Raw genomic sequence first — 21,464 nt, forward strand, 5'->3', positions numbered from 1 at the left:
GCTCCAACAGCAGCAGCCGTGGGATAAAGCCCAGTCCCAGCTCGCTCAGAGGGAATGCATGAGAGCCAGGCCATGAGGACAGGTGGGCACAGAGCAGCTCTGCCCCAAACCTGGGCTCACAGCCAGTGGGAGAGGTGCTGGGGGATCCACCCCTGGGGGATCCGTGTACACCAGCAATTCCTCCCCAGTCCTGCACCCTGCCTTCAGGGGAGGGGAATGCGTATCCCAAGGGAAGTACCGCTTCCATGGCAGCACCAGCTCCACAACACTGAAGTGTCTGGCTCAGCTCACTCAGGGCACACGGAGGAGGCAGCTCAGGCAGCTCTTCCCCACTCCAAGAGCCATCATTCCCATCAAGTGGCCCACAAAATATTTTCTTTTTTATAGAAATTACTATAAAAAACTAGTTAATCTAGAGCATCTTTAAAAAAATATTCCTGCAGTATCACAGTTTTACATTGAAACTCATTAAAAATATATAATTTCTTAAACGAAACATCTCTGTTCTCCCCTTGAATCACGTCTCCAATATGGGATTGGGGCTCGGAGTCCTCGGAAGAGGTGCCGAGGTGGGAGCAGGAAGGTCTGAGCTCAGTGGCACATCCGGGAGGTCATTTCCTTCTGCCAAAGGGACAGAGAAGACAAGGGACTGTGAAGGCGGATCCAGGCTCCCAGGTGAGAGTGTGGATGAAAAAACCCCGTGTTTAGCTGTCAATACCATTCCTAGGCATGGGGTGACACTGCTGCTCACAGCTCCAGTTTGGGCAGGGCCATGTTCCCCCCACCATTCCTGTTCCCAGGACATCCCAGTCACATCCTGACTCCCAAGTCCCTGACAGTCACACTGCAAGGCCAACTGGCCCTGAATTTGGGCAACCAGCCTTAGAAGAGAATCATGGAATCCTTAAGGTTGGGAAAGACTCCCAAGATCATTGAGTCCAACCATTACCCCATCACTGCTGTGTCACCACTAAACCGTGTCCCCAGGTGTCACCTCCACATGTTTTTTGAGCACTTCAGGAATGGTGACTCCAACACTGCCCTGGGCAGCCCCTTCCAATGCCTGTTCCACCCTTTCAGTGAAGAAATTTTCCCTTCTATCCAATCTAAACCTCCACTGGCACAGCTTGAGGCCGTTTCCTCTTGTCCTGTCACTCGTCACCCGGGACAACACTGAGCCCCCCCGGCTGCCCCCTCCTGTCAGGGACTTGTGCAGAGCCTTTGCTCCAGGCTCAGCCCCTTTCCCAGCTCCCTCAGCTGCTCCTGGTGCTCCAGCCCCTTTCCCATCTCTGGACATATTCCAGCCCCTCAATGTCTTTGTTGGAGTGAGGGACCCAAAACTGACCCCAGGATTGGGGCCTTCTGAGAAGGCTACAGAGCCCTCTGTGGCTCCCCCAGCCCTGTGCTGGCCACAGACCCTGAGAGCCCCACCGGTACCTGAGCCCAGCCAGACACTCACCAGGGGCTCCAGCTCCTTGGTATCTATGAGATTGAACTCTTTCACAAAGTAGTAAAAGTGCTTGTAGCAGGTGTTCACGTGGGCCTCCGAGCCCATCTGGGTGATCCTGTCGAAGTGGTGGATGTAGACGTGGACAAACACCCGGAAGAGCCTGGAGAGAATCTTCTTCACCACCGGGAGGAAGTTCTTGGGGAACGGAGTACCTGGGAGGGAAGAGAGGCCATGAAAAACCTTTGGTCAAGTTAAAACTGGTTGCTTGGGACTAAAATAAATTGGTAAAATGGACAGATTGAGGCAAAAGTGCTTCTGTCCCTGGTAATTTCCCACTCCCCTCTCCTTTTTCCTTTCCCTGGGATGACATTTTTCAAAGCACAGATTTTTTAAGTGACAGAGTGATGCACTGCTGTAACTGAGAGCAGAGCCCACATTCCCAGCAGTTGTTTCAGCCAGACAAGAGTTTTCTTCCACTCCTGTTTGATGTCTTTATATAAACAGTGCAAAACACCAGATACAACCAAATAACTTCTCAAAGGAAAGGGCTGGTGCTGTTTACTCCCCACAGTTATCCCTTGTTTTGGTACATCTTTAGCTCTTTGGTTAAAAATTAAAGCTGTTAAGGTCCTCTTTTGAAAGCTCCAGGTCTGTGTTTGGCTGGCCCCTGCAGCAGAGCAGCCTGGCCATGCAGTCACTTCTGTGGGATATCAGGGTATAAAGTTCACACCGTTTCTGGAGGAACAAGGAGAAGTTAAACCCTTTCCTTGCTCTGCCACAGCTGCAGCACTTCAGTTAGTGTTAAAGGATCTGGTAAAAGCTGAGCTGAAACAATAACAACTAAAAAAACCCCAAACCACAGCCCTCGTGCTGTCGGAAGCTCATCCTGCAGCCCAGAACAGAACCAACACCCCCAGTGTGGTCCCCGGGGAGCTGCAGCAGAGCCTGTGCAGCACGAGAAGGAATGGCTGGGGAGGGTTTGGCACTTCAGCTGTCTCAAAACTGGCTGTTCTTGGCCCCCCTCCCCTCTCTGCCTGCTCCACACCAGGTTTAAGCAGCATTTTGGCACAGTGGAGGATCCCTGTGGATGCTCAAGTGGCAGATGTGCCCCAAATAGGGCCCAGCTTCATCCCATCAGAGCTCCAAAGGGAAGAACACCGGGGCAGAAGGGAGGGAGCTCTGCTGCACCTTGTCTTCTCCATCCCAGGAGCTGGAAGCTCTGTATAGGCTCAGTTGTATTTACCCGATAATTTAGGGACTAAATTCTTCCATCTTCATCACAAAATAAAACCCATCAATCCCTGTTCCAAAGCTGCATTTGGATATGGAGATTGAGGTGTCTTAGGCCAAACTCCTGCTTCCATGGCCCTGGCAGTAGATGAAACACAGCCCTTCCCTCCAGGCCTGTGCCAGCATCCCACCCCTCAGGAGGGGCAGCGGCAGCCAGCGTGGTCTCTAATAACAGAGGGCGTGATTATGGCACGTGGCACCATCACCAGGTGACACAGAGCTGTGCCTCAGCCCTGGGCTGGCCATCAGCTCCCAGGGAGCCATCCTGCATCCAGCATGAGCCACTCTAGAGCCACCTCAGAGACTGACTGCTCTAAGGGCAGCCTCCTGTTTCACTGCCTCAAGGTATCCATGACTCCCAGTGGGGCCTGGTACAGCTCTGGGTATTTTAGCACTGCAGAAGAGCTGGGAAGGGCTCACTGCACTGCCCACCTGAGAAGCACAGAGGGAAACAGCTCTGCTACAGGGATCAGCTGCGCCGCAGCATCTCCTGGAACAGCGACAGGGGCTCCGTGAGAAGGCTTCACACCCACCTCCCTCCCTCCAGCCCCAGCTGGGACCCAAACTCACCGACATTGGTGGGGAAGATGTCCTCGTTGTTGATCTGCACCTCGATCCAGTCCATGAGCAGGTTCATGTACTGGGGCGCGGACAGGGCCGTGGGTTTGCGGTACTTGTGCTCGTCCTGCCACCGGTACTCGTACTTGGGGCCCCCCGACATGACGGGGCAGGACTGCTCCGTGCAATAGTCACTGATGGTGCCGTAGATGAGGTTGATGCGGTTGAAGAAGTCCACGACGTGCACGGCCACCCAGTCGTTCTGCTCCTCGCCCGGCGGCAGCTGCACGGCCACCTTCAAGTCCAGGCCGGCGTTGAGTGAGGCCTGGGCCTTCTTGTGCAGCTCAAACCGCTGAGTCCCCGGCTCGAACTTGCGCTTGGGCCGGAAGGTTTTGTCTTTATTGAACACTTGCTTTAAAGCGTGGGACATTTTCCTTCTCTCGTGTCTCTTCCAGGCCCACAGCAGTGACAGCTGGAGGTGCGGCCACTTCCCGGGGCAGGGCTGGGGCGACTCTGATCTTCACAGAAACCTCCCTCTGCTCATCTGGTCCTGATCTGCAACACGCAACACAGCACAGAAGGGCAGCGATTAGGAGCAGCTCTCTCAACAGGAAACCTTGTCTAAATCCCATAGGAAGAGATCTGGGATGCCATCTGGGCCCTCGCCCCACATCTGAGAAGGGGGGGAGCCCACAGCAGTTTCCTTTCTCCCCCTTCCCTTCCCCGGCTGGAGCAGAGGGCAGGCTCGGCTCGAGGGCTGACCTGGGCTGAACAGAGTCACCTCCTGACCTGTTCCATGTGGGAATGAGGGAACAGGCCCCACAGCCATGGGAACGGGCTGCCACTCACCCCGACATTGCCACACCGTGAGACCCCAACCCTGCAGAAATGCCACCACCTGCTTGGCTCCAACGCACTGACAAAGAAGGGTAAAACCAGCTGGGTTTCACCCAGATCCCATTTTCACCTATGCATCCCCCCTTTGGGAACAAGGCCAGGTCATGCCAGCCCTCAACACCGTTCAGAGCTGCTGCCAGACAGCCCCCACCCCGCCAGCCACCGAAAGTGAGAGACAGGAAGAAGGGGTAGAGGGGAACAAGAAGAAGTCACAGCTCAGGCACCCGGAAAGCAAATATCCTGAAATAACACCAGCCCTGAGAGCAGCCACAGCCTCTTCTGCAGGTGCACACAGACCATAAACATATTTCCCATTTCAGTTTAGCTCTGTTTACAAGTTGAAAACTGGAAGATGAGGGAAAGCTCATCTTCCTCGTCCAGCCTCTAGAAAAGAATCAGCTCCAAGGGTGAGACACAAGTTGAGATCTGAAGGGCTGCTGACGAGAAACACAGCTCTGTTTATCTGTAGCTAATTATACCTCCTTTGTTCCCACATCCAGCCCCTTGCAGAATTTGTGTCAGGCTGCTCTTTGATGGAAGCTTTAAGGCAGAAAGCTTTGTGTACCAAAAATATTATTTTACATGTGCTGGACAGAGAAATGAATAAAGTAACAGAAATTAAGCTGATGCCTTAAATAGCATAAATAAGCTTCCATAAATTCATAAGCAAGCAAGCAAAAAGGACCCCTTTCCCCAAGCAGAATCTACTTGGATTTACATGAGGCCATAGTGTTGTTCCAATAGGTAAATAGTGTCCTCAAATGCTGGCAAGCACATCCCAGACTCAAGGTCATGACTACCACGGCTGCAATCGAGCCCGTCTCTAACAGACACTGCAGTGCTAATCAGCAGTTCTTCTCTGGAGAAAGATTAAAAAGCTTTAAAGCCAAGGCCTCTTGTTTCCTTATTTAATTACAGTGAGGAATAAACCCCAAACCACTGCAGTTCACCCCACTAAGAACAGGCTCAACATTTCCTGCGGGAATGAGCTCAGTAACCTCTTCCGTGCAGGAGCTGAGAGATCCAAACTCCAACATGGGCTACAATGTGTTGGGAGAAACCCTAAAAGCATTTTAATGTGGTTCAGTGAGATCCACCATGGGCTGAGAGGTGAATCCACAGCAGACATGTCATCCTGGAAAGGTTTGGGTTGGAAGGAACCTTAAAGACCATCCAGTTTCACCCCCTGCCCCTTCCACTAGACCAGGTTGCTCCAAGCCCCATCCAGCCTGGCCTTCCTGCTGCCAAAACAGCTGCTGTGACCCTGTGAGCCACGTCAGGGGAGGCAAACCCAGCACAAACCCCTGGCAGACGTGTCCTTTGGAGCGTGATCCCGCCCCAGACATAGCAGAGGAAGAAGTGAAGGGTGTGGAGAGACAGCTCAGCCTTCTGGTTACCAGGAGCTGTGTCACAGCCTGGCCACATCCTGTGGCAGAGCCGGAAGCTCCAGGGACTGTGCCGGCCCCAGAATGGAGGAGGCCCGGCCCCCACAGAACCAGCAATGTGGGCAGCAGGTGCTGAGGCTGCTGCTGCTTCCAGCAGAAAGTCCAGGGAAGCATTTGCACGCGATGAGTTCCCTGCACTGGAGATGGAGAAAAACACATCCTCTCACACAGGAAACCACAAAGCAGCAGCAGCACCACCCTCCACGCGCCTCCCTGGAGCACCCACAGCATCCTTGGTGCAGTGTGACTCCATCCCTGCTTCTCGTCTGGAGGATCTGCACTGCAAGGCCTGGCATGGATGAGGATGGCGTAAAACCCTAAGGGTAAAATCAAACATCCCCTGGCTTTGGCCACACATATCAAGAAACAAACACCAACCATTTTTCTCATTTGAGCAGGATGGAGAGACTTTTCATAGAATTCCAGAATATCCTGAGTTGGAAGGGACCCTCAGGGATCATTGATCCAACCCCTGGCCCTGCACAGACACCCCAACAACCCCAGCCTGGGCATCCCCGAGAGCGCTGTCCAAACGCTCCTGCAGCTCTGGCAGCCTCGGGGCCGGGCCCATTCCCTGGGGAGCCTGGGCAGTGCCCAGCAGCCTCGGGGGGAAGAACCTTTCCCTGAGCTCCATGCCCAGCCCTGACCCAGCTCCAGCCGTTCCCTGGGCTCCTGTCCCTGTCCCAGAGCAGAGCTCAGCCCCTGCCCCTCCGCCTCCCCTCGGGAGGAGCTGCAGCCCCCAGGAGCCTCCCCTCAGTCTCCTCTGCTGCAGCTGAACGAGCCAAGTGCCCTCAGCCGCTCCTCAGACCCTTCCCCAGCTCCGTGTCCCTCCTTTGGACACTCTGCAACAGCTTTGGACCCTTCTGATCTTGTGGTGCCCAGAGTGCCCCCAGCACTGGAGGTGAGGCTGCCCCAGTGCAGAGCAGAGCGGGACAATCCCTCCCTGGCCTGGTGCCCCCCAGGACACGGTGGCCCTTTGGGCTGCCAGGACACACCGGGGACTCAGATCCAACTTGGACCAACCAGGACCCCCAGGTCCCTTCCCACGGCGCTGCTCTCCAGCCTCTCGTTCCCAGTCTGTCCCTGCATACAGGGCTGCCCCATCCCAGGGCAGAATCCAGCACTTGCCCTTGTCTCATGTCACAGGGTTGGAGATTTCCCAGCCCTCACATTTGTCAGGGTCTCTGTGCAGAGCAGAGTTTACTTGGTATCGAGGCAGTCCTACAAACAAATTCCTGATCCTGTGGAGACATCATCCCTGAGAACTGGGGAGCTCAACACAGCAGCAATTGTCTCTCAGACGATTCAGCATCTGTATGAAGCATTAGCAAAATGAGTAGCTGAGACATCAAGCAGATGCAGCCTATTTAATTACGGTCTCTGACTGCAATGAGCTAAAAGAAACATTTAGCTCTAGGAAAAAAAAATAAAAATAAAGAGGCACAGAGACCAAAGCATCCCTGACATTGCTCCGAGATGATATCATCCATACAACACCTACTTCCACAGGCAGGAGTCACAGCTGACACCGCCCCCGAACACGAGGGAAAGGAAAGGTTAGGGACAATTGGGAAATGGGACATGCAAAGCACCTGGATGGTATCTGCAAGCTTGAAAGGTGAAGGGAAAAACCACTCCCCCCCAAACAAACCTCAGTACATTTTGTCGCCTCCTCCCTTCAGCCAGCCAAGATCACAGCAGACGTCACCGGTGCTCCAAGAGGACCTTGGCCATCGCTCAGGATCACAGAGCCCATGACCCCCCCTGGGCTGTCCGGAGCACAAACACACCTCCAGCTTATCCCAAGGACATGGGAGGAGCAGCTCCCTACTATGCTGGACTTGCCTGTCCAGGGGTCTCAAGGCCTGGCCCTCCCTTCCCCTCCCATGCCAAAAGCTCCTTTCCTCTGACTCCCTGCTTGTGCAGCTCCAGTCCTGTGCTGGTTTTGCTGCCAGGGCTGTTGGCATTGTCCTGCCATTCCTCTTCCCTCATCAGGAACAGTGGATCATGTGGAGGTGCCTTGGTCTAACACCAGGCTCCGGGCAGAGGAAGCCCAGGTGGCTGCTTCCCAACTCTTGGTCACTTTTAAAGGCAGCTCAGAGTCTGGAAAAGGGAAGAGTTACCTCCTCCAAAACACTGGGAAGCTGCCTCCCCTTGCGCCCTGCTGCAGCCATCCCGAGGCTTTCCAGGAGCCAGCAGAGTTCCCGACAGATCCTGCCCTCCCCACAGAGGCAGAATGAGCCCAAAAAGGACTTCAGAAGTCCCATGACTGTTCCATCACTGCCAGCCCCAGCAGCACTCCGTGCTCTCCTCTGCTGCCGACACTGCACAGGGCTTTAACAACAGCCAGGAAAACCAGCAAGGCAGGGAAAAAACAGCAAGGCAGGGAAAAACCAGCAAGGCAGCAGTCAGCAAGCCCCTACCTGTGTTCCTGGCCTCAGCAGGTCACTCCTGCAGAGGCTCAGCCTTGCTCTGCACCCTCTGTCAGCGCTGGCAGGCGCCGAGGCCGAGCTTCCTTTTTCAAAAGAGGGGAAAAAACCTCCCCGTTCGTTTCATGGGCGGCCACCACCCGGAGGCTCCGCAGCTGGGGAGGGGTCAGACATGAGGCCACCTCCCTCCCCCGTGACCCCAGCCGGGGCAGCCACATCCTGCTGCCTCTGCTAAAACAGCCCTTCAGCACAGCCCAGGGAGCAACGCAGCTCCTGAAATCAGGGATTTGTCCAGTTTCCTTTCCGGGAAGCCAGGCTGCTGTCTTGGAATCCCACCGAGTCCAGCTGCTTGTAACCCTTGGGTGGGGAGCCTGTGATAGCCACCGTGTCCCCCGAGCTCCGCAGGAGAGGGGAGCCATGATCCTGCTTCCCCCTGAGCCATTCCCAGGGCCCTTAACGCCAGGCCAGAGTTCCCTATATAGGACACAAAACCCCCCCAACCGATAAAGCAGCCCTGATAAAGGTATTTTGGATGCACTGAGAATTTCAAGTAAAAACTTGAATTTACAGAGTGAGAAGAAAAGCAGCTTCAAACAGGCAACTTGCATGAAACAGCCGAGACAGATGCACACGCACATTTTTTCCATAATTCCACCCCCCTCCTTTCACAAATCCCTTCCCATGGCCACTCTGCACTAGCTCAGCGTCTAGGGACAGGATGATCCTGGTTTTCTCCGATCAAAGGAGAGATTTTACTACAGAGAGCAGGGACCAGAACAATCCTGGCAGCCGCATGGCACTAATGGCAGCCAGTTTCTGCGCCTCCAGAGCCAGTCTGGCAACAAACGAGGGCTTGTCTTCCCGGGACAAGACTCCCAGCTGCTCTTTTGAATGGATTTGTGATATAAGGAGCGAAGGTCTGCCCCGTGCTTACCTCGGGCAGGGCAGGGCAGGGCGAGGAGGGCTCAGTGTGGCTGGAAGGCACCCCTGGCCATTCATAATCCCGGCCAGCCGGCACTTCCACGTCAGCCGCTTCCTGTCTGGCACTGACTCCAGCCTCCCGGCCCAGGGAGCTGCCAATGTTTTCCCAAAAGCCAATCCTTCCCCTCTGCAAGCGCTGCCTTTCCTCCCGCAGGATTGTTCCATGTTGCTGCAGGAGAGCTGAGCCACGGCACTGCCTTCCCCACCCGTCCCCCGCGCTCAGCCCCGGCAGCAGAAGCTGCTCGGAAGTTTCCAGAGAAGGAGCAGCTCGACCCGGCCCAGCTGCACCTCCAGGCCCAGCCCGGGCACACACCAGCCCCACTTCATTCTGCTGCTCTGCAGGACAACATCCACATTTTTCTTTTGGAAAGTGCTTCTGCAGCAGCCTTCACAACCAAATCCGAACGGGGGCACACTGGAAATGCTGAATTCCCAAGGTTTGGGCAAACAAAGAGCCTTTTGTCTTTCACAGAGTCAGCTTTAAGAAGGTCCTGCCTGTCGCCAGCCGCCCCCAGGCCCCGCTATTCCAATCTGCTGCACAATTTGGAAATTCTCAAGTAAGAAACTGTAAAGACACCAGTTCCACTGGGACTTCTCACATCTCCTGGGACTTCCCACTTCTCCCAGCCCTTCCCGGAATGAGGGTGGCTTAGGAGAAGAGAAGAGGTAGGTTTAGGAGCAGGACAGGCTCTTTACACATCTCCAAGCCATGGAGAGGCAGAGCTCATCTGCAAGGCCATATGCATGAGAAAAGGAAAAAGCATAAGAAAAGGCCAAAAATAGTTGTCCCGGGCTTTAACTGGCATCTCCTTTGCCCCTACAAGGCCTAGCATTCCAGACAATCCTAAAGTCAAGTTAGTTTATGGAATAAAGGGAAAAGCCCTGTTAAATTAAGCCATAGCTGGGATAGCAGAAGAGGTGAGGGGAGCTCTGGCAGAGCCCACCCCAGAGCTGCAGGTGGGAATGCTGCTGCTTGGAGCAGAGAACCCAGGTCAGCCAGCAGTGAGACAGACAGATGAACAGGGACTTTACTGGTCGGCTTCAAGCTCAGGATTTACATCCAGACCATGGGCAGTGACAGGAGGGACGTTACAGATGACACTGCTCACACTGCACAGGGATGCTGAGGGAGGGCAGCTGAGGGAGCAAGTGCTGGGGAGGCTGGAAAACCCAGTCTGGCAAGGGAGAGGGAAGGCAAGAAGCCCAAATTTCCAGCGTGGTTTGTCCCCCTGACCTTCCTCCCCACAGCCACAGAGGGAGAAAAGCCACACGAGAAAGCAAGTTCTGTAAAAGGTCCCCTCCTGCTTCCCTCCCCACAGGGGAAGGTCAGGCAGCAGATGCTGCAGTGTCCAACTGTTCCTGTGGAACAGCAGTGACTGCAGGGAGCCCCATGGAGCCCCGGGTGTTACTGACTCAGGGCCAGCCCTGCTGCCTCTTACGTGACATCTGCATCCATTGCAATGTCAGATCCCGCTGCTGGAAGGCTTCCATGGATCTGGCCGAGATGGGGCTGCGTGTGGAGGCAGAGCTAATCCGCTGCAGGCTCTGCAGCGCTGCGCTAAGCTGACGAGCTGGGTCACGACTCCAGCACACAGGTTAACTGCACACATGAGTATTTCCAAGGTAGAGCATGGCCAATGACGGCATGGTGGGAGCAGCTCCCTCTTTTCCAGGTCCCAGAACAGCTTGGTCCTTCGGGAAGGCCTCTCGCTGTCCCCAGCCCAGGGCTGGAAGGGCAAGGTGGTGTTTATCAAGTCCCAGCTAAGCTGCTCGTCTCTCCCTGCTTGTGCAGGCTCCGTACTGTCCTCACTGGACACGGATATTTCTGAGCCCACAGCAGTTCCATTTCCTCTAACTCTGGGATCTGCCCCTACTCAAGTCAAAGCTAACATCAGTGTGGAGCACGAAATTTGCATTAGGATGATAAAATTACTATGGCACCATTCTAGCAGCAGGCTGGGATCCCAGGAAGTGTGGGATCACACCCCAGGGCTGAGCCAGAGCACAAGCTGGCCACACGGCCAGCCTTTCCCAGAGCATGGATAATCTCAGGGACAAACATTCCTTTTCCCCACGTTAATGTCACGCGTTGGGATGAACGGCAGGATTGTTTCTTGCTGATAGCAGAGGCCCACGAGGCCTCTCCTGCCCTGGCAGGAGATATGGGAGTAACTCAATCCCTTAGCACAGCTCCAGGCACAGAATGATCCCAGGGATGTGGAGATGGAGACCATCTCAACACCAACCACATCACAAGACAGCAAGAAGAGAGAAGGAAGCAAAGGCAGCCAGAGAACAGCCCCAAGAGAGGCCTGCAGAAAATACAGGGCCTTTCAGTGCAGGCACTCAGCTGGAGGCCAGCTCATCTCCTGCTTCCACCTCAGCCATGGTCTGGGTGGCTCCAGCTCATCTGTCCCACGAGTTCCCTGGAATCAGCACAGGGTCACACATGGGAGTGTCTGGCAGCATCACCACGGCGGCCTCGTCCCACTCACACTGACCCAACAGCAGCACCAGCCCCTCGGAACCTCAGCCAGGTTTTCTGGAAGAAGTCAAAGCTGTCACAGTGTGATGGATTGTTTTGCTCTGGCTTTGCCCACTTGCAGAAGTTGTTGTTTTGTTGGGGTTTTTTCTGGCCTTCGCTGCCTCCATCCCTTCCTTTGCCCTCCCTTTTGCCTCACGTACCCAGAGCAACAACCCACCCAATCTCACCAGGAGCAGAGCAGCCCTTCTACCACACCACCAGCTCCAGAGGGAAGCAGGCAGCTGACCAAACCAGGCCTCAGGGGTAATCCTGCTTCCCAGGGGCATCTGGAAAAAGCAGGATAAAGGTGCAGCCTAAGGTGCACTCCTTATCGACAGCATTAGCTGGGTATTACATATTCCTAAAGATAAGCTGATAAACCTCCAGCAAAGCTGGTTCTGGATCCACTTACAGCAGCATTTATGGCTCAAGAACTAGAAAATACTTCCCTGTCTTACTAGAAATGAAAACTCAGAAGTTGAAAGCAATTCCCTTCCCAGACCTGTGGGCAGGACTGGGAAGGTTTTGCAATCTCTGTGCACTGACCCCAGATACTTTCACTACTCACAAGGGACATTCTCCCTTTCATTAGTCTGGCCATGGAGATCCCTGGGAGCCCACAGAGGAGCACGAGTGAGCAAGCACAGCACAGATCTGGACAGTCTGACCTCCGAAATGGGACTAAATCACCCCATTCTGGTGCAGGAGGTACTTCTCACCCCATCAGTAGAAGGGCCACGTTAGATGTGGCCAGGGAAGCAGCTGGCAAACAGCTCCAGGGGCAGCTGAAGTGATGCAGGACAACTCTGGTGGGGATGCTGAGTCCACTCCAAGCTCCTCAAGCCCTGGGCAAGCACATGGGAGAGCCCATTTCCACATCTGATGATGGCACAGGTGACAGTGCAACCCCACGTGTCCAACAGAGCATCCCAGAAGCTGCAAGGTGAGCCAGGCACAGGGAACCAGCTCCCTGCTCAGCACCCACACAGCTCCTCGGTATAAACCAACAGCTCCAGGTTTTGCCACCACTGGCAAGAATTCCCAATGCTCCTCTCCCTCTTTCTGGGGATTTTGAAGAGTCACAAGCTCATCCCAGGTTCACCTCACAGGAAGTGACTAAGACAGAAAGTGAATGTGAAACATGGGATACACAGTCCAGAGAACAGCAACAGACAAACAGGGAGCTGGATGTGAGCCTACAGTTGGGAAAGCAAGCAGAGTGCAAGGACAAAGCCCTGGGGACTGTGATAAACAGGTGGCTGGGGAAGTTTCACATCTCCCAGCAAAAATCCCTCCCTGCCCTGCAACTTGGCAGAAGATTTCCAGACCGGAAAGGGGCTTTTAACAAAGGAATGGAAACCCAGAGAGTGCGGCCACTCTGCAGTTCCAAGCTCTAGGAGGAGGGAATCCTGCCTTTCACTGGCACTGACAGAAATGCTTTCCCCAAACATCTGTGCTGGACACTGGACAACTCCAGTTCCCCTGTCCTTTCCCTCCAGAGGACTTCCTGCCCTTTCCTTTTGCTTGTCCTTCTCACTCAGCTTTCTCTGAAGGAGCTGAGCTCACTGTGCTGCAGATCAGAGCAGAGGCAGCTCTGCAGGATCAGGATTCCTGAGCCCGCAGCAAGAGACAGAAGCAGAGCAAGAGTTTGCTTTCAAGTTCTCCTGACAAGTCCTCCCTCATGACAGCTGAGCCATGGCTCAGCATGACCTGAAGAAAAAATGGAAAATTCCCCATTCCCCGACCAGTTTAGAGACTGAAGGGTTTGAACTTCAGGGCTGTGCCTTTACCTAGAGCAGAAACGTGCTCCAGCTGGGCTGGATAAAGTCTGGGGGAAGAGGTGGGATAAAATAGGGAAGTTGCAGATTGTAACTTCACAGTTGTGCCACCAACCCCCTTGCTCTCTGCGATGTTTTTTTCCCCATTATGAAGTTCTGGGTTGCTTACGAATCCTGCAGCAGGTCCGTCCCCTTCCCGACCCCTCTGAAGGGAGGGGGCTGTGCGCACAAGCCAGGGCTCCAAGGGGCCGGGCCAGCACAGGCAGATCCATGCCCCGATCCATCCGATCCCCGCCCTGCCCGCCCCGGGGGGCTCCGGGCCCTCCTGAGGGGGCTCAGGCCGGGCCGCGGCCGCCATCGCCCCCCGCCCAGGCAAACACAAACAATTAACGCCCAGAGCGGCGATGCGGTGGCCGCGGCTCAACAGGTCCGGTCCCGTCCCGCCAAGGCCGGGGAGGGCCCGGCCCGGCCCCGCCGGGGGAACGCGGCCACCGGGGCCGGGGGAACACGTGGGCAGGGCTGGGGAAACGCGGGCCCCTCCAGGCCCCCTTTCCCTAGAGGCCTCCCTAGAGGCCCCTCCGAGGCCGTCCCGCAGGGCCCTCCTCCCTCGCACAGCCTCCCGTGGCCCCTTACCCCGCCCCGCGTCCCTCACAGCCCCCGTGTCCCCGCACCTGCCGGGCCGCGCTCCCTCGCCGGCGGACGCGCACAGCTCCCCGGGCCGCAGCACTCCCTCACCCCGGGCCGCAGCACGCCCCGCGCGGCCGCCGCGCTCCCGCCGCTCCCGCGCCCTCCCGCGCGCCGCTCCCGGCCGGCGCTACTTCCTCTTAAAGGGGCCGCCCCCGCCTGCACCGGCTCCGCCCACGGGAGGGATCGGGCGGGGTCGGGCCGGGGTGGGGAAAGGCGCAGCGGATGGTGGTGGGGAGACAGTTCGTGTTTTATCGTGTTTTTAAAATTTTATTCTAGCTTATTTTACTCTATGTTCTTTTATTCTACTTCTAAATTTTCTTTTATTCTACTTATCTGAATTCCTTTTATTCTATTTTCTTTTGTTCTATTTTCTTTCATTTTCTATTTTAATTTTCTACTTTATTTTGTTTTCTATTTTGTCGTTATTTTATTTTCTATTTTATCTTCATTTTATTTTTATTTTCTATTTAATCTTATTTTTATTTTCTATTTTATTTTTATTCTATTTTAATTTTCTATTCGCTCCTGTTTGTTTTCCATTCTCTTTTATTTTACCTGTTTTCTTCCATTTTATTTTATTATTTATTTTCTTTAATTCTATTTATTTATTTTTAACTGTATTTATTTTTTCCTTTTATTCCATTCCAGTTATTTATTTCCCTCTCTTCTATTTTATTTACTTTCTTCTATTCTATTTATTTTCCTCTTTTAAACTTATTTTCCCATTTTATTCTGTTCTGTTTGTTTCCTTTTATTTCCCTTTATTCAGTGTTTGTGTTTTTCGGGAACAGGGAGAGCCCAGGGATGCTCCGGGGGCTCCGAGGGGCTGCAGCAGCCCCCGCTCTGCCCCGGCCAGGTCCAGCACGGTCCAGGGAACTGGGGCAGCTGAAGGGACTTGCCCAGACCTGAGCTTGAAGGCCACAAAAAGGAGAAGCGGCTGGAAGCAGCCGCTGCTTCAAAGGGAACTTCTCACAAACGTCAGGATGGGGAAAGTCCAACCCCGGTGGGAAATCCCTGGGAAGCCCAAAAACAAAGGGTGCCCGAAGCCGAGCTGGAACCGGACCCTGCAGAGCTCCCTCCCCTCGGCCCAGGGTCCTGCCCCACCGGGCGTTGTCCAGCACTCCTGGCTGGAGCCTGGAGTTCTCCAGCCCAGGTGCTCCGCAACCTTTCCAGACCCCAGTTCAGTCCCTCCAGGTGTTCACAGCCCCCACCCCAGACCCCAATTTCCCCCCCATTTCACAGATGAAGAGCCTGGGCTGAAGCTTCAGCTCCTCGGGGGAATCTCCCGCAGCTCGGGCTGGCGCAGGCTCATCCCAGCAGCTTGGATGCTGCTGCAGAGCAGCTGCTCCCGCTCCTGGCTCCCGGGAAGAGCCGGGGCCCTGCTCCAGCAGCCCTGGGGCCTCCCTGGCTGGATTCCTCCACGGAGCAGATGATGCTCTGCCCAAGGGCAGGAGCCTGTGTGCCAGGTTCACGGGCAGCTCCCGGTCACAGAATCACGGAATTGAGGTTGGGAGACACCACTGGAGCTCACCTGGCTCAGCAGGGGCCCCTGAGCACTATTACAGCTGGTTGGGGGGGTCAGCGGCTCTGACCCGGGAAGAGGTGACCGGTCCGGGGAGACGGTCCCAAAAGGAATCGCCTTCCCGAGGCCCGGTGCCTTCCCTCAGCTGCTGGCAGGAGGGCCCTTGCAGAGACTGTCAGCTCTTTAGTGATGATCAGCTCGTGATTCCAGCTCAGCTCTGCAGGGCAGCCTCCAGGCCAAGCCAGACCAGAGAGAGAGACGAGAGGCCCGTGTGGCTGGTTCTGCACGGAAGGAGCTTTATTGTGGGTCCCCTCCGGTGAAGGGGAGAGCCAGGGACAAGAACCCTCTCTCCGTAGGGGCCCAGAGAGCTTGCTTTTATAGGGATACAGGGGATCAGTAAAGGCCAATGGGTTACAGAGGATCTGGGATGCTGCATAGGGTCTCCTAAAGGACTGTGGGTCCATTTTTCCTCGATGTGACCAAAGTGTTTGCCTTTCCAGGGAGTCCTGCTGGGCGATTGTGAAATCTCTTATCTCAGCAGAGATCCCTCCAGGGCAGGGGCTGAGCATACCCCACAACGCACATTAGGATTATGTACAGATGGCTTTTAAGGATCTCCAGGGAAGGTAACTCCACCTCTCTGGGCAGCCTGTGCCAGTGCTCCAGCACCTGCAGGGCAAAGTTCTTCCCCTGCTCAGGTGGAATTTCCTGTGTTCCAGTTTCTTCCTGTTACCTCTGGTCCTGTCACTTGGCCCCAGCCTCTAATACCTCCCTTCAGGCACTTTATAGAGTATATATCCATATATATATAATGTTACCTATATCCATCTCTGCTCTTTCCCCTGCTACAGCCCCAGCTCCTGCAGCATTTCCTCACAGGAGATGCTCCATCTCCTCATCATCCTCACAGCCCTGCACAGCTCCCCACTCCAGGAGCTCCACCTCTGCTCCAGAGGAGCCCAGAACTGGACACAGCACTCCAGGGCTGTGGGAGGGGCAGGATCAGGATCAGCTCCCGGGTCCCCCTGCCAGTGCTCCTCCTGGCACAGCCCAGGATCCCACCTGGCCCCGAGTTCAGCTCCTGGGGCTCATTTAACACTTGAGCTTTGCTCCAGGCACTTCCTGGGTTGGGGTTTGCTGTCGTTTTCATCCCTTTCCATCAGATCTGTGCAGTACCACCCCACAGCAGGTCCGTGTGGGATTGCAGTACTGAAACAAGAGGATCTGGATCCTTCCTGTGCAGTGTCTGCCAGCGATGGGGCCAGCAACTTCCTGAGCTCTTCCCAGTACTGGTGGCTCCTGACTCAGCCCCAGGGATTTTCTGTCCCAAGATGATTCTCATAGGGTCTGGTGTGACTGGAAACCACTGGAGCATCAGCAAAGCCAAGGCCTCTTTCCTGCCCTCATCTCAACGCCACCAAGTTTGTCATGAATTTCACCGGAGACCAAGAGGAAGCAACAGCAGGGGGTGATTCCAGCCTCATTCAGACCTGAGCTTCCATTTTTCTAAGTGATGGATTTTAGCTGCAACTGTGATCCAAAAAATAAAGAGATTTAACTGAGATAGTCTGAATTATTTTTTCCTGTAATTTCAGTGGTAGGGACAGCTGCTGCTGCAGAGCTGCCTTTCAAAGGGGCGGTGTTAGGAATTCCCTACCTCCTTTTGGAAGGAGATTCCTCTTAGGTCCACTGAAGATACATTGTTCAGGCATGATAAATCCATACCTTGGTTTTGGGTCCAGCCACACTGAAAGGGTCTTATGAAAGGACCATTTACAAAGCCAAAAATTTAACTTTGTTTTGAAAGTTTATTGGATCATCTTGACACAAAATCATTACAGCAGCTTGTGGTATGTTGTTTTTTCTTTTTTTTTTTTTTTCAGGGAATGTTGATAGCAAATAAATTTGTGAATGTAACACATCATACAGTTTCAAAATTCTAGAATCACTGCACAGGATTCTGTAAGAGACTCTACATGCTAAAGTGACAGTTTTCATCCATGAATTAAAAAACCCAAACACTAATTGAGGAACATTATCCTTTAAGACAATTTTAATATGTTCAGTTTCTAATACACAACTGGCTAACCAAGGGAGGCTGACCAAAACCAAACCCTCCACGTCCTGGCAGCGCGGTCGGACACGGAGCTGGGCCTGGCAAGGAACCCAGAGCACCAGAGCAGAGCCTTTGCCAAAATACCTCCTGTGGGAAGAGTGTAAAGAGCACAAGACACGCGTAAAGTACAGGACATCACCCAAGGGATAAGATCAACGCTTCATCCTGCTCCCTGCGTAGGGGGTCAGTGTTTTAGGAGTGGTGGTGGTGCTGGAGACGTGCAGACCCAGCCAGCTCCTCCCTGGGCACTTTTTTGGAGCAGCCAACTGCTCCTGACTTGTGCCTCAAAGCAAAACCGTTCCATGGAGTTTTGCTTGCTGGGTGTGGAACGGCCAGGAAAGAAATGGAGTGGGGGGAATAAAAAATAAGTTGAAAACAGGGGATGTTGGAGAGGGACATCCACTGAGCATCTCTGCAGGACACTGGGACATCCCTGTCCTGTTGGTGACTCCACAAGATTCCAACAGTGCAGAATGGGCTTCACTTCCCAGACCCTCCCCTCTTCCCTCTAAAGCAACTGCTACAGTCCCAAATCTGCAGCTCCTTAGCCCCCTCCCCATCCTGCACCCTGGGGCAGGGAGAGCAGCTCCTTGCGACCCCTCTCTCCTGCACCCTGGCAGGGAGAGGGGATCCTCATCCCTCCTCCTTCCTGCATCTGGGACAGGGGCTCCTCACCCACTTCCCCTCCTGTACCCTGGCAGGGAGAGGGGCTCCCAGTCCATCCCTCTCTCCTGCACCCCGGCAGGGAGGGCTCTGCCACAGGGACCCAGGGGCACTTGTGCTGCCAAATCTGCTCTCACTGCAAGGGCAGGGCCGAGGGACACTGAGGGGACACTGAGGCAGAATGACCCTGCTGGTTTCAGAGCACAGAGGGAGGGCATGTAGCTGCACACAAGGGGCTGCACCCATTGCTGTTTCTCTAACCTGGTAATGGTCAACCTCAGCTGGTGAGCGGAAGGATAAAAAAGCAGGAACAGACCCCTTTGGATTTCCAGTTTCTTGCTACAGCTTAACTGTTCAGGAATGTGAAATTGAAGTGGACTCATAAAACACATCAGCAGAGACAGCTCAAAGGGGAGAGGCCTGACAGACTCCATGTGTAGGGCAGTCGAGGGGAGCACAGACCCAAACAGTAACACTTTCAGCCCGTTTCATGCTTCCACACTTGACTCTTCCAGCTGTCACTAAAAGAAGGTTAAGGCTCAAGGCAACTACTATAAACAGAAACTCAAACATCCCAGTTCTCGCAGGGCTCCTTTGGATTAGCTCAAGGAGATGGAGGATGTTTATATGCTGATCACAATAGATCTTGAGATAATAATAATAATAAATCATATATATATAAAAAAAAATCAAAAAAAGAGGCCTTCTGGTCCAGCACCAGCCTCTGCTAGAAATATACATCAACTACAGCAGCCCTGAAGACATATTTCATGGCTAAGGATTAAGTCAACCTTCCCTGGCATAAGCACAAGCAACAAACTGTGCTACTGTTGATAAAGTCCTGCTCAGTCCCCATCCCACGCAGATGAAGGTCATGGGATCATCATGAGCTGCTGAATAAATAGTGCCCGCCCCTCCCTCCCTCCCTCCTCCCCTCCCTCCTCCAGTCATGTCACCAGGATCTCTTTGGGCTAGAAAGGGTTAACACCACAGTTTGTAAAAAGTTCTGAAAACAAAAAGGTAACATACAGCCTTAAAATGTCTAAACTGCAACCAATGGTGGAGTTAACTGAAAGCACGTGCCCCAGGGTAGTACATGCGTACGAGGGAGAAACTTAACACTTGGGTCTGCTCGTCTTTACACGTTGGGTGTAGTTCTTGTCGTTGGAGTATTTTATAAGGAATATTCAGCACTTGGACAATGTCTCTTTCATCTCATCCAACAAGTTGCTAAGCAGGGTAGAATCATTACATTTTCCATCTATGGATACAGAGTTCTCTCCCTTGGAAAGGAAAAAAAAAAAAAAAAAAAAAAAAAGAGAAAAATCCATTAGCTCCTCTTCCAAGTGGGGATAAAGTTGTTCCTGGTCAGGGACTGGAAAGAAGTAGAGGAAGGCCGGGAAGGCTCCAGGTTTAGCTTCTCTCAGGGGTTACAATGCTCTCACCTTTTTTACCAGTAGGCAGACGTGATGGCCTTGGATAGAACGGCTGTACATGGATGCACACGAATCAACGCGTTCCACAACTGCAGAGAAACAGCAACTTCATTTAATTCAATTCAATTCTAATTCAAGCCTTGCTTCCCGAGAGCAGCCACTGCTCTGCCTGGCCTCGAGGAACAGAGGCTTCTACAGAGGGGAGGAGGAAGTCAGGGTTAAGATGTGCCTGGCTCCTCCTGGCTTCTCTCTGGGACATTTCACAATAATGAGGTGAGTCATTTGTCTCCTAAGCCACAAACGTTCTGTGGCAAAAACACTGCTCAGAATGTAGATTTCTTCCCCAGAAATACTTCCAGTGAGGCAATGTCTAATGCAAACACCAGAGCATGATGAAACAGCCGGTTGTTTTGCTTCAGCCAGTGCTTGTGTTTTAATTAATAAACCCAAACCTGAATAGCTGGGGCTCTCCCTCACTGAAATGAAGCACTGGGGAAGGAGGCTGAAGCCCTGCAGATCAAACCCACCCCTCCAGAGAACAGTTACAGCCTGAACTCCCCACCAGCTGCTCCCACGATACCTGTCACATGCCTCACTGGGCTGCAGGAATTCCACAGGGACACAAGGAGAATTCATTTTGAAGAACACTGCATGCTTTGAGTGTTGCAAAACTGGAGAAAACTCTCCCAAATGTATTTAATCTGGCTATCGGCTGCTCCTGTGATTGCTGAGCCCATGGAGTGTTGTGCTCACCAAGCACAGCAGAGATTTTAGAATATGGAATTCTGCAGAAGGTTCTGCATCAAGGAAGACTCACCTGAAAAATGATGATGAAAACAGATCTTTGCCAGTAGATGTTGAAAAGAAATGCTAATTCCATCTACTTTAATAGAACTCATGTGCAGATCTCCAGACTCTAGGAGCTTGGCAAAAGCATCACTGCAGAACAGGAAGGAAAGCAAATGTTTTATTAGAAATGCAAGTGAAATCTGTCCCATCAGCCCTACGAAGCACGTCAGGGTACAGAGGCTTAAGTGCTACCAAGCTCTAGGAAAATGGGTTTACAGCAAATACGGAAACCACACTCCAGAGTCCACTGCAGCAGCTTGTGCCCTCAACCAGCGCTGCCTCTGCCAGCCCACAGGGCACAGAGCTCCTTCTGCAGCACCACTTGAAATAGGTCACTGGACATATTTGAACATTTACCCCTCACAGAGACACTGCCCAAGCCCTCAGGAGCAGGCAGAGCTCAGCCTGCCAGGGACAGCACAGGCACTCACCTGTAGCAAGGTGTCGTGATCAAGTATGAAGCGCAACTGAAGTGCAATTTGAAATCTAGTTTTTCATGGGTTGAACCTTCATCATTCTGCAACGGGGCAAAGGAGAGGAGGTGAGTGGGAGCCCTGGGGCAGCAAGAGGAGGAGCCACCCCCACCCACCACACAGGCACCAACGAGGAGCTTGGGGCTCAGTTCCCTCTGAAACAGCCTAGCCAGGCCTGAAGATCAGTCTGAGAACAATCCCACCACCACATCTGCCCACTCAAAGATTTGGGCAGCTGGGTTGATACGTACACCTCGAACAGGTAAGGGACACAATGGGCTGCAGCTCTGCCAGCACTCTACTGAAATCAACTGAGCAGACTGAGTTTAAATTAACACTTGGAGATGTGGTTTTACAGCTTGTTAT

The 21,464-nt window shown here is 53.5% G+C and overlaps 2 protein-coding genes across 6 annotated transcripts in view; both read right to left on the bottom strand.

Moving 5' to 3' along the window:
- Positions 1-367: 367 nt before the first annotated feature.
- Positions 368-14,137, bottom strand: MOB3A (MOB kinase activator 3A). 4 transcript variants are annotated; one of them, XM_042023364.1, is made up of 4 exons: positions 14,024-14,137; positions 3,311-3,853; positions 1,460-1,662; positions 368-621 (listed from the first exon to the last, which is right to left on the bottom strand). In XM_042023364.1, the coding sequence occupies exons 2-4, from the start codon at positions 3,726-3,728 to the stop codon at positions 592-594; spliced, it is 651 nt and encodes a 216-aa protein (XP_041879298.1). In that variant the 5' UTR covers positions 3,729-3,853; positions 14,024-14,137; the 3' UTR covers positions 368-591. The 4 variants fall into 4 exon arrangements, with proteins under 4 accessions (XP_041879298.1, XP_041879300.1, XP_041879299.1 ...); XM_042023366.1 differs by lacking the exon at positions 14,024-14,137 and adding an exon at positions 9,004-9,026; XM_042023365.1 differs by lacking the exon at positions 14,024-14,137 and adding an exon at positions 8,064-8,152.
- Positions 14,138-17,349: 3,212 nt separating this feature from the next.
- AP3D1 (adaptor related protein complex 3 subunit delta 1) overlaps positions 17,350-21,464 on the bottom strand; it is a 43,386-nt gene continuing 39,271 nt past the window's right edge. For both annotated transcript variants that reach the window (XM_042023343.1, XM_042023342.1), the window contains 4 exons: positions 21,057-21,142; positions 20,594-20,715; positions 19,786-19,865; positions 17,350-19,623 (listed from right to left, as the gene is read on the bottom strand). In XM_042023343.1, coding sequence (XP_041879277.1) covers positions 19,528-19,623; positions 19,786-19,865; positions 20,594-20,715; positions 21,057-21,142 — 384 coding nt within the window. In that variant the 3' untranslated portion in view covers positions 17,350-19,527. The remainder of the gene's footprint in view (positions 19,624-19,785; positions 19,866-20,593; positions 20,716-21,056; positions 21,143-21,464) is intronic.

Source organism: Corvus kubaryi, unplaced genomic scaffold (genome assembly GCF_017639235.1).
Source record: "Corvus kubaryi isolate FWS band 111438036 unplaced genomic scaffold, C.kubaryi_AGA036_p1.0 37241, whole genome shotgun sequence".
In the NCBI taxonomy this organism is placed as follows: domain Eukaryota; kingdom Metazoa; phylum Chordata; class Aves; order Passeriformes; family Corvidae; genus Corvus; species Corvus kubaryi.